The sequence below is a fragment of the Diceros bicornis genome, chromosome 7 (genome assembly GCF_020826845.1).
Source record: "Diceros bicornis minor isolate mBicDic1 chromosome 7, mDicBic1.mat.cur, whole genome shotgun sequence".
Classification (NCBI taxonomy): domain Eukaryota; kingdom Metazoa; phylum Chordata; class Mammalia; order Perissodactyla; family Rhinocerotidae; genus Diceros; species Diceros bicornis.
Window position 1 is genome coordinate 72,438,320 of NC_080746.1, and position 13,526 is coordinate 72,451,845.

Genomic DNA, 13,526 nt, shown 5'->3' on the forward strand with positions numbered 1-13,526 from the left:
TCTGTTTTCTCAAGTTAATACTTTCTTTCTGGAGCTAAATTCCAGAGAAAAGCCCTGTAGAACACGATAAGGCATTTACAGAGATACTGACGTCAGAATATTATATCAGGAAAACTCAACCAAGTAAATCAAGGTCTGTCTCACTTCATATCACTGAGTTTGTAAATTCTCTTAATAAAGTTCATGTATTCACAACTCAAAGAGTAATTTTCATTTATAATAGAAATCTACAATGCAACTAAAAGAAATCCATTGCTACACAGCTAAAATTCTGTAATTATACATTTATTTATAAAATAACAAGAGATTTAGGAATAGATCTGTTTATTGTACTGTGAAAATGGTCTTGGTACATGTGAGAAACATTATATACTTTGAGGACAGCAATCAGAACTGTTAAGACAAAAGACAAACTATAATTTTAGACTCGATCTTGATTTAAGGAAAAGGCTATAAATTATTGGCTGGAATGCATTCAGCGTGAACTCAGATTCTATATAACATAAAGCATGAAAGTACAAAAGACACTGGAGTCCAATAAGCCCACATCTAAATTTTAACTATAAAGCTGCAAGGACTTCTTGTTTATTCTTATATACTAGTTTTCTTCTGAGACAAGTTGATTTTATCTCCAAGACTTAAGGCCATTCCCTGTAAAGAAGAATGAAGATGTTTATAATTATTGAAACTATGTACAACCAGTAAGCTATTCTATCTCACAAAGCCTCCATCCAATGACATCACATCAACAATGAAACCAAAGATATACAAAAAAGACTCACCAAAACCTTACTCAGGTAAGTACTTTTAGTGCTAGATTTACAAATAGTCACTGGAGTTGTAGCTTGGATTTCAAAAAACTCTAAAGAACCCATTTCACAAACATCCCATGGGAATCAATCTGGTTTTAAGCAAATAAGCCAGAATGATAGGCCCCAAAACTGGGCCACTTTAAAGAAGCAAAACTTACATTTTTACTCAGAGCATACTATTTTTATATATATACATGCATCTAATGCACAAAACACTCATATGACAGAGGACACTATATACGGAAATAAGAAAAACATAAATTCTTCCTTCTTTTGTTCAGTTCAGAGATGATCTCCAAAAAGGCAACTGTTACCTGACTCTTTGCACGAATTCTTATGTGGCCAGTAACAGGGGCCTCTGGTCCCTGTTGAATTGGCTTCTCAATGCTGACATTTGCAAGTGCATCTTCTCCAAATATGGAACGAGCATAAAGGTTGGCTGCCATAAAGCCACAGTAGCCAGAAAGTGCCTGAAAGAAATTTGTGATAAAGTCAATACTTTCCTAGAGAACTACAGTCACATGTCGCTTCACAACAGGGATAAGTTCTGAGAAATGCGTCGTTAGGTGATTCTGTTGTTGTGCAAACATCACAGAGTGTACTTACAAAACCTAGATGGGATAGCCTACTACCTAGGCTGTATGGTACTAATCTTATGGGACCACCATCGCATATGTGGTCTGTTGTTGACTGAAACATTGTTATGTGGCACATGACTGTACACATAAGCAAGACCAAACAGCACAGCTGAATTATCACTTAAAATAGGACTTATCATGTGGTGGTGGTTACAGGACCGTATGAATATGTCAGAACGCACAGAACTATACAAGTAAAAAATGTGAATTTTACTGTCTATTATACCTCAATAAACCTGACTTGAAAGAAATAGCACTTACCCCAATTTGTATTTATATATTCTCTATTTACTTAGAGTTGTTTGCCTCCCACACCAGACCTTAAGCTCCATGAAGGAAGAAACTATTTTTATTTTGTTCATTATTGCATATCCAGTAGCTCACAGAGTACTGGGCATACAATATTCATTTGACTCAGTATTTGTTGAATAAACTAATACATGAATTAAAACCTACTTGTTTGGCAGCACACTTTCTTTTACTGATTAAATATTATAACATTAGCAGAAATTTTATAAAGATAAAAGATTCCTTAAAGCCTTGGCTTCATTTTTGGTCTTTCTTTCTAGTTTTTTTTCATACATACACAAACACAGCAGAAAATCAGAGTTTATCAACAATTCTGTATTTGAGCAGATATATTCTGATCCACAAACAGAGCCAACAGAAGATGTCAGCCACAAACAGAGCCAACAGAAGATGTCATGGGCATTTTCTAATCCAGTATCACAAACTATTTTGTGATAAGCCTTTAGCTGAAAGGGAGACTGAAAAGAAAAACTAATTTAACTATTCAACTGGGTCACTACACAGAACAAGCAGGCTGGTTTTATATTCCAGTAGAAAGAGGTAAGCAGATCCATACATTCTATGGGATAACTTCTTTTAACCAGCCCAGAATGACACTGCTTTTCTCATGCAAATTAATAAGAAAAATACACTAAATACACTACAGGCAATATAAGAAAGTCAGGGGGGCTGGCCTAGCGGCGCAGCAGTTAAGTTTGTGTGCTCTGCTTCGGTGGCCTGGGGTTCGCAGGTTCAGATCCTGGGCACGGACCTATGCATCGCTCATCAAGCCATGCTGAGGCCGTGTCCCACATATAGAGCAACTAGAAGGATGTACGACCATGACATACAACTATCTACTGGGGCTTTGCGAGAAAAAAGGAAAAAAGGAGGAAGACTGGGAACAGATGTTAGCTCAGGGCCAATCTTCCTCAAAAAAAAAAAAAAAAGAAAGAAAGAAAGCCAGGGATCTACCATACTACTCTCTATCAGATTTAAGAAGTTCTCAAATTTTACCTTCTCTGGAGTGAGGCATTTCATGTTGGTTGACTTTAATATGTGCTGTAAATAGTCATTTAAATCAATTATATTTGTGTTAACCGTCACCTGTATAGAGAGAGAAAAAAGTCAAGATTATAATTCTTACAATGAGAAAGTTGCAAGTTTCTTATCTTGCGGTTAAGAAAACAATCACTCATATGTCATATTAGAACTTCCTTCTAAGTATTTAGTGGGGAGGGTGGGCAACAAAAAAGTAAATGACATCTATAAAATCCAACAAACTGCAGGTTGGTATCAGAATTTTCAGACATACATAACTTCATAGAAGATCAACATGCTGCACATAAATATTTCTAATAAAAATGAAGGCTCAGAGGAACAAAGTTCCTCAGCAGGCTACTGACTTTGCAAAGCCTCTTTTGGATACTGGATTCAATAATAAGTTATTATTCATACATACAAGGGATGGAATATTGTCTATAATGTCTTGATCAATCAGATTAATTATAGAACTGCTGCTCTCACCAATTTACAAAAGCAACTTATCAAACTACTTGCATGATTTCCAGTTAAGGCTAATTTGCAAGAACAGATATTGAAAGACTTTGCTTTTCATACCTGACACTTTTTAGTGGGATTAATTTTATCAGAGAATCCCTCAACACTAGCCAAAAAGAAAGAAAGATAAGGAGTTCAAGGAAATCTCCCAAGGACTAACTTTGTTTTCCCATTCAAACTCAGCCCACATCTGACGGAATTCAGCATCGGTGCAAGTTGCAGGCTGGATATAGTCCATGATGTCAATGTGAATATCACTGAGGACCACACAATTTCTGTCACTTGCTGCTCCAGAGACATCATAAACTGCAATATACATACACAAAAGATCCCCAATCACCAGAGGCAAATTTTAATTTAAAAAAGTTTTAATATTTCCAAGTAATAATTATGATATTAGCAAATATTTATAAAATGTTTATTATATACTGGGCTCTATTCTAAATGCTTTACAAATATTACTTGTTTAATACTCCCATCAATCCTAATTTATAATGTTATTATCTTCCATCTTACAGATGAGGAAACAAAAACAAAGAGAAGTTAATTGAGCTGTAAGGTCACAGAACTGATAAGTGGTGGAGGCCAGGACGCAAACCCAGTGAGTAACTACACAGCAACTGTGGTGTGTTAGGCACTCCAGGGGGATACACAAGTAGTAGTGTTCCCACAGTAGGTGCTTAACTAACATTTTTGAATAAATATTGCTGAGTCATAGTGCTTAACGATACAAGATTACTTGCTTCTATGACTGTCTCCTCCATGGTAGAAAGTCATAATCTGATTGGAGCCTCCCTTTCCCCCTTCTAGCCTCTTCTCTTGACGTTTCCTCACCCTTTCTACTTTCAGAGAAAACTGAGGTTACCAAGAGTAAGTTCCTTTAATTTTCAGCCCCACATCTAAAAATAAACATCTCTCTCTCTGAATCTACTCTTACTTCCTTACCTTTCATATCAGAGAAGTGCTGCCTCTTCTCTTCAAGGTCAATACTTCCTGCCATCTATGATCCCTGCTTTGGTTCGGGAACTCATTCCATCAATCATTACCTCTTTCACTCTTATGTCTTTACCTTTATATTCTCTACTGACTTTCTTCCCTTACAGTCTGTAAAAAAACTCAAGGCTCTTTCATCTTAGGAAAAAAACCCTCCCTTGTCCTTGACTTCACTTCTGGCTACTGCCCTCTCTCATTCTTATCAAAACCAAGGTCCTACACTCAGAATAGTCTACACTCACTATCTCTATTTCTCCATCTCCTATTTAGTCTTCAATCCACTACCATTGCCCAAGACATGCCACGAGAAATGTTTTAATATCACTGACTGCCAAATCCAAATGATCCTTCTTTTAGACTTCATGTTACTTGATCTTTTGCAGCTTCAGATACCTCTTGAAGATTTTTCCATACTTCTCTAACCACACTTCAGTTTCCTTGGTAGGCTTCTCCTCCTGACCAAGCTTTTAGTATTGTTGTTCTCTTCGATTCAGTTTTCAAATCTCCCCTCTTCTCATTCTTTATGGCCTCTCTGGGTGATTTCTTCCACTTCTACAGCTTTTAAACAAATATTTTTCTCTAGTTTAGACCTCTTGTTCAAGTTCCACACTCATATCAAACTGCCTTTGGATATCTTCAGACACTTTATTATTGAACCTGCTCAAGATTTAACTTATTATCTCTCTCAAATTTGTTCGTCTCGCCTATATTCCCTGTTCTGGTGACTGACATAAATATCAACCCAATAACCAATCAAGAAATCTGAGGGTTAACCTAGCCACTTCCTCTTCCATCAGTAACTATGTCCCAGGCATTCTGCCTCCTCAATATCTATTACATTCATAGTCCTTCTCTCCAACCCAGCCACTAGTGCATTGGTTCAAACTCTCTGTCATCTCTCACTCGTGCCACTGCAATAGTCTACTAGTTAATCTTCCTGCCGCTTCCCATCAGTTTTCTGTAGTGATGTCACAGAAATGTTTAATCATGTAACTCACTCATTTATAATTCCTTAATGGCTCCCCTTTACATCCAGGATAAAGTCTGAAATGCTTAGCATGGCAAGTAAAATGCAGCTCCCACTAACCTTCCTAATCCCATTTTTTTTTACCACCACCCTCCCCCAGCTCACTCTAAACTCCAGGTATATCAAACTATTTGCATTTGTTCCAGCTGAATCCCTGTCTAGTTGTAGAATACTTACTGATCTTTCAAAACCCCATGTGAGCACTAGCTCCTCCACAAAGCCTTTCCTTACCTTTTCCCCCCCAAACCCCTCCACTTCGAGAGAACTGACCAAATCTCTTCATCAACTCTCAGTTTACCTCGCACAGGCTTCTTTCACAGCACTAACCATTATGTACTGCACATATCCACTTCACATATCTGTTTTCCCTTACTTGATTATAGGCTATCTGAGGACAGAAATCTTTTGTTCCTCACCATGGTAGCTCCAACCCTACCACAGAAATTGCTAAAAAAAAAAAAAAAAAAAAGCTTATTGCTGAATGCCTCTGTATAAGCTAGTCCCCAGGTGGCCTGGCAACAAATGCCTATACTAAGTTTTAGACTCAGTTCAAATGTTATCCTTTGATAACATACCCTCCTCCTTTATAAAGCTTTCTGTATTGTTAGCATTTTTTCCCTATGATCCCAAAGTTCACACTTGGTAAACTAGCTCTCATCACACTGTACTGTAGTTACATATTTACTTATTTATCTCCTCCTTTTGCTTGACAGTTTCTTGAGGACAGTGACTCTATCTGGTTCATTTCTGTACATTCAAAACATAGTACAACGCCTAGTAGCATAGCAGGTGCCCCTTAAATGATGAATGATGAATGAATGAATGAATGAATGGATTCAGGTCCTGTCCTCAAGAAATGTCACACAGCTAACTCACTACAGAAATTCTTTAATAAGAATATTCAGGGCCGGCCCCGTGGCTTAGCGGTTAAGTGCGTGCGCTCCGCTACTGGCGGCCCGGGTTCGGATCCTGGGCGCACACTGACGCACCGCTTCTCCAGCCATGCTGAGGCTGCGTCCCACATACAGCAGCTAGAAGGATGTGCAGCTATGACACACAACTATCTACTGGGGCTTTGGGGGGTGGGGGGAAGAATATTCAACATCACATGCTATAAAACAATTCCTTACCTATATTACCAAAAATTATTCCATTTTCTGTTGATGCTACTTTGACATTAGCTTTAATATTTGCAAAATCATGAGGAGCAAGAGTCAAAGGAGATGGCTTTTCCACAAGTTTCAGATCCCCTGAAAAAAAAATTTAGACGTGGTTAAAAATACATATATATTAACCTCTCAAATCATAAAATCTTAAAATGTATGCAGCTTATAGTTTCTAGCAAAATAAGGAACAAGACAAGGGTTATGATCCAAACATTATCAGGACAAAATAAAGAAATTATTTAACACTTTATTATTCATATCAATATGCACATTTTCTTTTAAAAGGCAATAAGCTTCTCGGAATAACTCTATTTTTGATTCATGTGTGTAGGGGGATGCTTTGGGCATACCATTTTATTTCCATGAATGAATGCAAACTTCTCAAAAAGCTTAAGTATTAAACAATAAATTTAAATAAAATTATTAAAAATAAACAATCCATTACAAAGAAAGATAAAACAACCTGCAGAAAGATTTGTGAGTTCTCAGAAACATAGTTCTTTATATAGGCCTCAAGCTATGCTGAGGAAGATAGGGCAGAAGTATGTTTTCCCTTGATATTAAAGTCCCTTAACTCTTGCTTAAGCCATATGGAATTTCCTAGGGCACTGCACTTTCCTGTATACAATTTACATTTTTCAACTTCAAAGCCAGATGTAAAAGTGGTCAGAGATTCTGATTCATGTGTCCTTATTAAGAAGAAAAAAGCTAAATATGAAATGATATATTACTTTGGCCACACGTGTATGTATTAGTTATGGACTGAGAAAACATCTGGTTCTGTACTAAGGCAATTAAAAATTTAAGCCGGCTACTTGGTAAATCTGTAACTTAAACAGCTCTTATTTATATCCAGGAAAACTGATATTTGGTACATCAAGCTCACTGAATAAACCCATCTGTTTTTTTTTGTGAGGAAGATCAGCCCTGAGCTAACATCTGCCAGTCCTCCTCTTTTTGCTGAGGAAGACTGGCCCTGGGCTAACATCTGTGCGCATCTTCCTCCACTTTATATGGGACGCCGCCACAGCATGGCTTGACAAGCGGTGCGTCGGTGCGTGCCTGGGATCTGAACCCCAGGCCCCCATAGCGGAGCGCGCGCACTTAACCACTATGCCACCAGGCTGGCCCCAGTAAACCCATCTTAATGTACCCAGAGCACAGGCATAAGTCAGTATCACAGAGGTTCAGAAAATTGGAGTTGAAGGAGACTAAATATTAAATGTAAAACCAAGCCTTGATTCAAAAATGTCACAAAGGGCTCAAGAGAATACTTATACTAAAACTTGTGCTCATCTCTTAGTAATCTGTCATAAAGATTTACTATGTAATAATATTTTTCCTTTATGATGAATTTCCTCACCCAGAGTAGCTAACTCTAATGTGCAGTTCTGCAAAGTATCACTGGTTTGGTTCACAACAAGTACATCCAGGACGATATCATACTGGTTGACGTGAACATAAGCTTCTGCATATACAGGATCTGAGAAACCTGTCAACTGGGTGACCTGTCAAACAAAAATAAAGAGGTAATCAAATGACTGAGACAATTTAACCAAACATATCCTAGCAACATGACTAAATCTGTTAGGTAATTAACAGATGTGCTTAGATTAGATAAGCCATTTTGAAATAGGTATAGTAACTGTTTTGTAATGCAGACATGGTAATTGAAACTGGGTCATTAGAAATAACAGGTCCTAGAGTTTCTAGCTCAGTAGTAGAAAGATGTTACATATGTTTACAAATACATTAAACAGTATCCCAACTTAGGAACTGAATAGATTTAGATATATTTTTCATTTAAATCCCTCAGTATCTAAACCCACTAGCTGCTCTCCAAAACTCAGGAACCAAATAAAATTCAGATCATGTGGTAGTCCCTGCTATCCAAAATGAGAAACTAAATAGATCATACAGCAAGAAATGCTTGTAATTTCACAAAAATAAAATCTGGGTGACCCCCTCAAATTTTGTTTTAAACACCCAAAGTATAGCACTTTAAAAAAATAATGTCACCAAAAATACAGATAATAAAAGAAGACTGGACTACATCAAAATTAAAAACTTTTGCGCATCAAAGGACACCATTAGAGTGAAAAGGCAACCCACAGAATGGGAGAAAATATTTGCAAATCATACATCTGATAAGGGACTTGTATCTGGAATATATAAAGAATTCCTGTAACTCAACACAAAAAAAACAAACGAATTAAAAAATGAACAAAGGATCTGAACAGACATTTCTCCAAAGAAGATATACAAATGGCCAATAAGCACATGAAAAGATGTTCAACATCATTAGTCATTAGGGAAATGCAAATCAAAAGCTCAATAAGATACCACTGCACATTCACTAGGACGGCTACTGTAAAAAAAAAACAAAACAGGACGTAAGTGTTGGCAAGGATGTGGAGAAATCAGAATCCTTGTGCTTGAAGGTTGGAATGTAAAATAGTGTAGCTGCTATGTAAAACAGTACGGCGGTTCCTCAAAAAATTAAAGCAGAATTACTATATGATCCAGCAATTCCACTTTTGGGTATAACCAAAAAGAAATGAAAGCAGAGCCTCGAAGAAATATTTGTATATCCATGTTCATGGCAGCATTATTCACCATAGCCAAAAGGTGGAAGCAAACCACATGTCCATCAACAGATGAATGGATAAACAAAATGTGGCATATATTCACAATGGAATATTATTCAGCCCTAAAATGGAAGGAAATTCTGACACATGCTACAACATGGATGAACCTTGAAGACATTAGGCTAAGCAAAATAAGTCAGTCACAAAAAAACAAATACTGTATGATTCTACTAATATAAGGTACCTGGAGCAGTCAAATTCATACAGACAGAAAGTAGAATGGTGGTTGCCAGGGGCTGAGGGGAAAGGGGAATAAGGAGTTACTGTTTAATGAGCATAGAGTTTCAGCTTTGCAAGATGAAAAACAGTCTCAGGATGGATGGTGGTGACGGTTGCACAATAATGTGAATGTACTTAATGCCAGTGAGCCGTACACTTAAAAATAGTTAAGAGGGTAAATTCGATGTCATGTAAATTTTACCACAATTTTAAAAAATAAATTAAAAAATTTTTAAAACTGTAATATTGTCAATATCGATTTCCAATTTTAAGGAAGAGAAAGTGTTTTAGTAGTTCTAATTCTGCGAATGTTATCTTGGACAACAAAATCAATTTGAGACTATTTACTCACCTAACAGGATAAAGGGATTATACTAGATCACTGATTTGTAAATTTATATATTTGAAGAGTAGATACAAGAATATAAAAGGGGGCCAGCCCCAGTGGCCTAGTGGTTAAGTTCGGTGTGCTCTGCTTCAGCAGCCTGGGTTCAGTTCCTGGGCGCAGACCACCACTTGTCTGTCAGTGGCCATGCTGTGGTGGTGGCTCACATACAAAAAGAGGAAAATTGGCAGCGAATGTTAGCTTAGGGCAAATCTTCCTCAGCAAAAACAAAAAAATAAAACAAAGTAAAAGTAGAGTTGCCGTGTTTACAGCAGCAGGGGACAGGAGAAACTGAGGGCAGGGTGTTGGGGAGGAAGTCAGAGTCTTGCCCTTTAAAAGCTGTAGTTAAGCTCTAAGGATCCTCCAGCTGTATGTATTAGTCTATGATCCACACACAACTGGAACAAGTTATAAAATCATCTACTAGACCTACGGTACTATCATATAGTAAAGTACTTCATCAGCTTCTGAGTTTCAATTCATGTTTAATAAACCTATCAATCACACTGACTTGACAAAAACTGATGCTGTATAACTATTTTTCTTTTAAAAAGCAGCAAGACCAGCAACTTCTTGATTACTACTTTCTTACGTAGCCAATTTAAATACCTTACCAGTGTATTTGACATTTTGTTACCTTGTTAAGTTTAGATGCTAGGGGATCTGCTGCTTCTTTCCTCTGTGTGTTACCCATTGCTGCCAGCAAACTCAGCTGAAATTGATCTTCCTTGCAGTTCATTTCATTTTTAGCAGTGAGTTGCATGAAGGAAATGGGGTCATCAGGCTGTACGGTCACATTCCTCTTTTCAGATTCTTTCTGTATTGAGAGAACAATACACGTCTCTCTCTAATATGGAAAGATAGCTTTCTGTAGGGTTTTAATAGAGACAACCCTCACATATGAGGCCTGAAAAATCAACAAAATTAAAAAAAACCCACAAAGCACTTTTATGGCTTTATCATATATACCTTACCTTTTGGGATAATTTCTCTTCTTCGAGTTTAGCAGATAACATGTGAGAAAGGGACTGTCTGCATTCCTTATTGAAAATGTCATTCATTAAAGGTGAACATTCAGACAAGACCTTGAGGCACAGGGAAATTCGATCTACATCATCATCTGTAATTGGCTTCTTAGGAAGAGAGGATTTTCCCAAATGAAGGATAGTGGCCATGAGCAACATAGCCTCAGCGACAAAAGACTAGGAAAAGTAGAGAAATGGGTTATTTATTATCACGATTCTCCAATAGCAATAACGTCACTTTACTATAACTCACAATTCAAGAAATAAACCTAATTTTCACTTCACCTGAATAAGATTTCAACTCCTTTAGATTTCATCTCCGTATTTTTTTGCACCTTTCTTCTTTTCTATTCTAACTGCCACTCTTCATTCATAAAAAAAACCTTCACTAACCCTCAACTGAGAGACAGCAATGGCTTTTCTTGGTGAGGAAGACTAGCCCTGAGCTAACATCTGTGCCCATCTTTCTCTATTTTGTAGGCAGGACATTGCCACAGCATGGCTTGATGAGTGGTGCATAGGTCTGCGCCCGGGATCCAAACCTGCGAACCATGGGCCAGCAAAGCAGAGCGCACAACCTTAACTGCTACACCACCGGGCCGGCCCCCAGCAATGGTTTTTTAACTGTTTTCCCTGACTCTAACCCCCTCACACGCCAATGCTATCTTCTTAAAATTCCAACTACAGAAAAGTTAAAAGAATGATACCCTTCACAAATTGTTAACATTTTGCCATATTTGCTTTCTTATTCTACCTATACATGTACACTTATTTTTTTGGCTAAATATATGAAAGTAAGATTCTTCACCTCATAAATATTTCTTAAGATTCAGGACAGTTTCCTATATAACCACAATATCATTATCTCACCTGAGAAATGTAACTATCCCAAAACATACCTATTATACATTCTATATTCAAATAAATCTTCCTAATTGTCACAAAATATTTTTATTGTGTTTTTTTTTTTCCCCCAAGGAAGATCAGCCCTGAGCTAACATCCATGCCAATCCTCCTCTTTTTGTTGAGAAAGACCGGCTCTGAGCTAACATCTATTGCCAATCCTCCTCCTTTTTTTCCACAAAGCCCCAGCAGACAGTTGTATGTCATAGCTGCACATCCTTCTAGTTGCTGTATGTGGGACGCGGCCTCAGCATGGCCGGAGAAGCGGTGCATCGGTGCACGCCCAGGATCTGAACCCAGGCCGCCAGTAGCGGAGCGTGCACACTTAACCGCTAAGCCACGGGGCTGGCCCCTTTATTGTTTTTTTTTTTAATCCAGGATCAGCTTCATGCATTTTATTTGGCTATTATTTCTTTAGTCTCTTTTAATCTAGACGAGTCTCCCTGGCTTTCAGTCTTGTCTTCCATCACAATGACTTTTTTAAAGAGCCCAGGCCAGTTGTTTTATAGAATGTCCCCAATTTTTGGTTAGAATATCAGATAGGTGATGTTTTGTATTTCTTATTGTATTCCATTAGGAGGCACATAATGGCAGGTGGTCCCATTACTGGTGATGCTAAGTGTGATCACCTGCTGCTACCTTAATCCTTATTGTGCACCAATCATTTCACTCTACATGCAAATACCTTCCATGACTTCCTACAGCCTTCATACTGGAGTCCATATTACTTAGCCCGCTATTCAAGATCTTCTACAAGTGAATCCAACTTACTCTTTTAGTCTCATGTAGCATTATCCTGACACATGCTCTATGTCCTTGCCAAATTGTCTTTGGCTGAGTATACATGCATGAAAAACTACCAGAAGCTTGAGAAAGAGCCAGCAGAAGAGTAAGTATAATAATCCTCTGAGCGTGGCTATTGTCTCCAGAAGGAGAGGAAAGAAGAGGGAATAGAAGAAAATAGCTGAAGAAATAATGGCCAAAAATTTCCCAAATTTGATGAAAACTATAAACCTACATATCCAAGAAGCTCAATGAACCACAAACAAAAAGAAAATGAAAAAACCACACCAAGGCATATCCTAATCAAATCACAGAAACCCAGTGATAAGGAGAAAAGCTAAAGCCAGCTGGTGAAAGCAGGATACATTCCACACAGAGGCATAAGAATGACAGTAGGCTTCTCATCAGAAAGCCAGAAGACAATGGAGCAACATCTTTACAGTACTAAAAGAAAAAAACTGTCAACCTAGAATTCTATATCCACGAACATATCTTTCAAAAGTGAAGAAGAAATAAAGACTTTTTCAGACAAACAAAATTCAACATAATTAATTGCTAACAGACCTGCACTGCAAGAAAAGTTAAAGCAAATAAATTTTTTAGGCAAAAGATATAATGATACCAGAGAGAAACTCAGATCTACACAAAGAAATGAAGAGTGCTGGAAAAGACATAAATGAAGGACCGCCAGTGTAGTGATAACCAAACTTCCTCCTGCCTTGTTGTACCAAATGTAGCAAATTTCATGAACCAGATATGTTACCAGAAACCTGGCTCTCTTACACTGATATCAGCAAATCCTCTCCCAACTTGCAGAACTGAAGCGGCCATTCCACGAGAGCCCAAATCAAATTGGGCTCTGAGACACAAAACACTTGAGACTTTTAAAAAGCATAACTTAAAGAACAGATGATTAAACTATTACAAGACCTGAATAAATAAATAATGGCCGCAGAGAGTTACAAAGTAAATTACTGCCTAGAAATAAAAATAAATCGATAAAAAAGAGTTAATACACCTTGCAATTTACCTGGCCCTCTAAATCTCATTTACGGCTCTTTTATGATCAAACTAAAATA

At 37.5% G+C, this 13,526-nt stretch overlaps 1 protein-coding gene across 2 annotated transcripts in view; it reads right to left on the reverse strand.

Moving 5' to 3' along the window:
• Positions 1-269: 269 nt before the first annotated feature.
• The window catches only part of COPB1 (COPI coat complex subunit beta 1), a 34,570-nt gene continuing 21,313 nt past the window's right edge, over positions 270-13,526 (reverse strand). For both annotated transcript variants that reach the window (XM_058546030.1, XM_058546031.1), the window contains exons 15-22: positions 10,711-10,938; positions 10,374-10,553; positions 7,848-7,992; positions 6,449-6,568; positions 3,459-3,604; positions 2,756-2,845; positions 1,127-1,282; positions 270-651 (exon numbers count right to left, since the gene is read on the reverse strand). In XM_058546030.1, the coding sequence (XP_058402013.1) occupies positions 592-651; positions 1,127-1,282; positions 2,756-2,845; positions 3,459-3,604; positions 6,449-6,568; positions 7,848-7,992; positions 10,374-10,553; positions 10,711-10,938 (1,125 nt within the window). In that variant the 3' untranslated portion in view covers positions 270-591. The remainder of the gene's footprint in view (positions 652-1,126; positions 1,283-2,755; positions 2,846-3,458; positions 3,605-6,448; positions 6,569-7,847; positions 7,993-10,373; positions 10,554-10,710; positions 10,939-13,526) is intronic.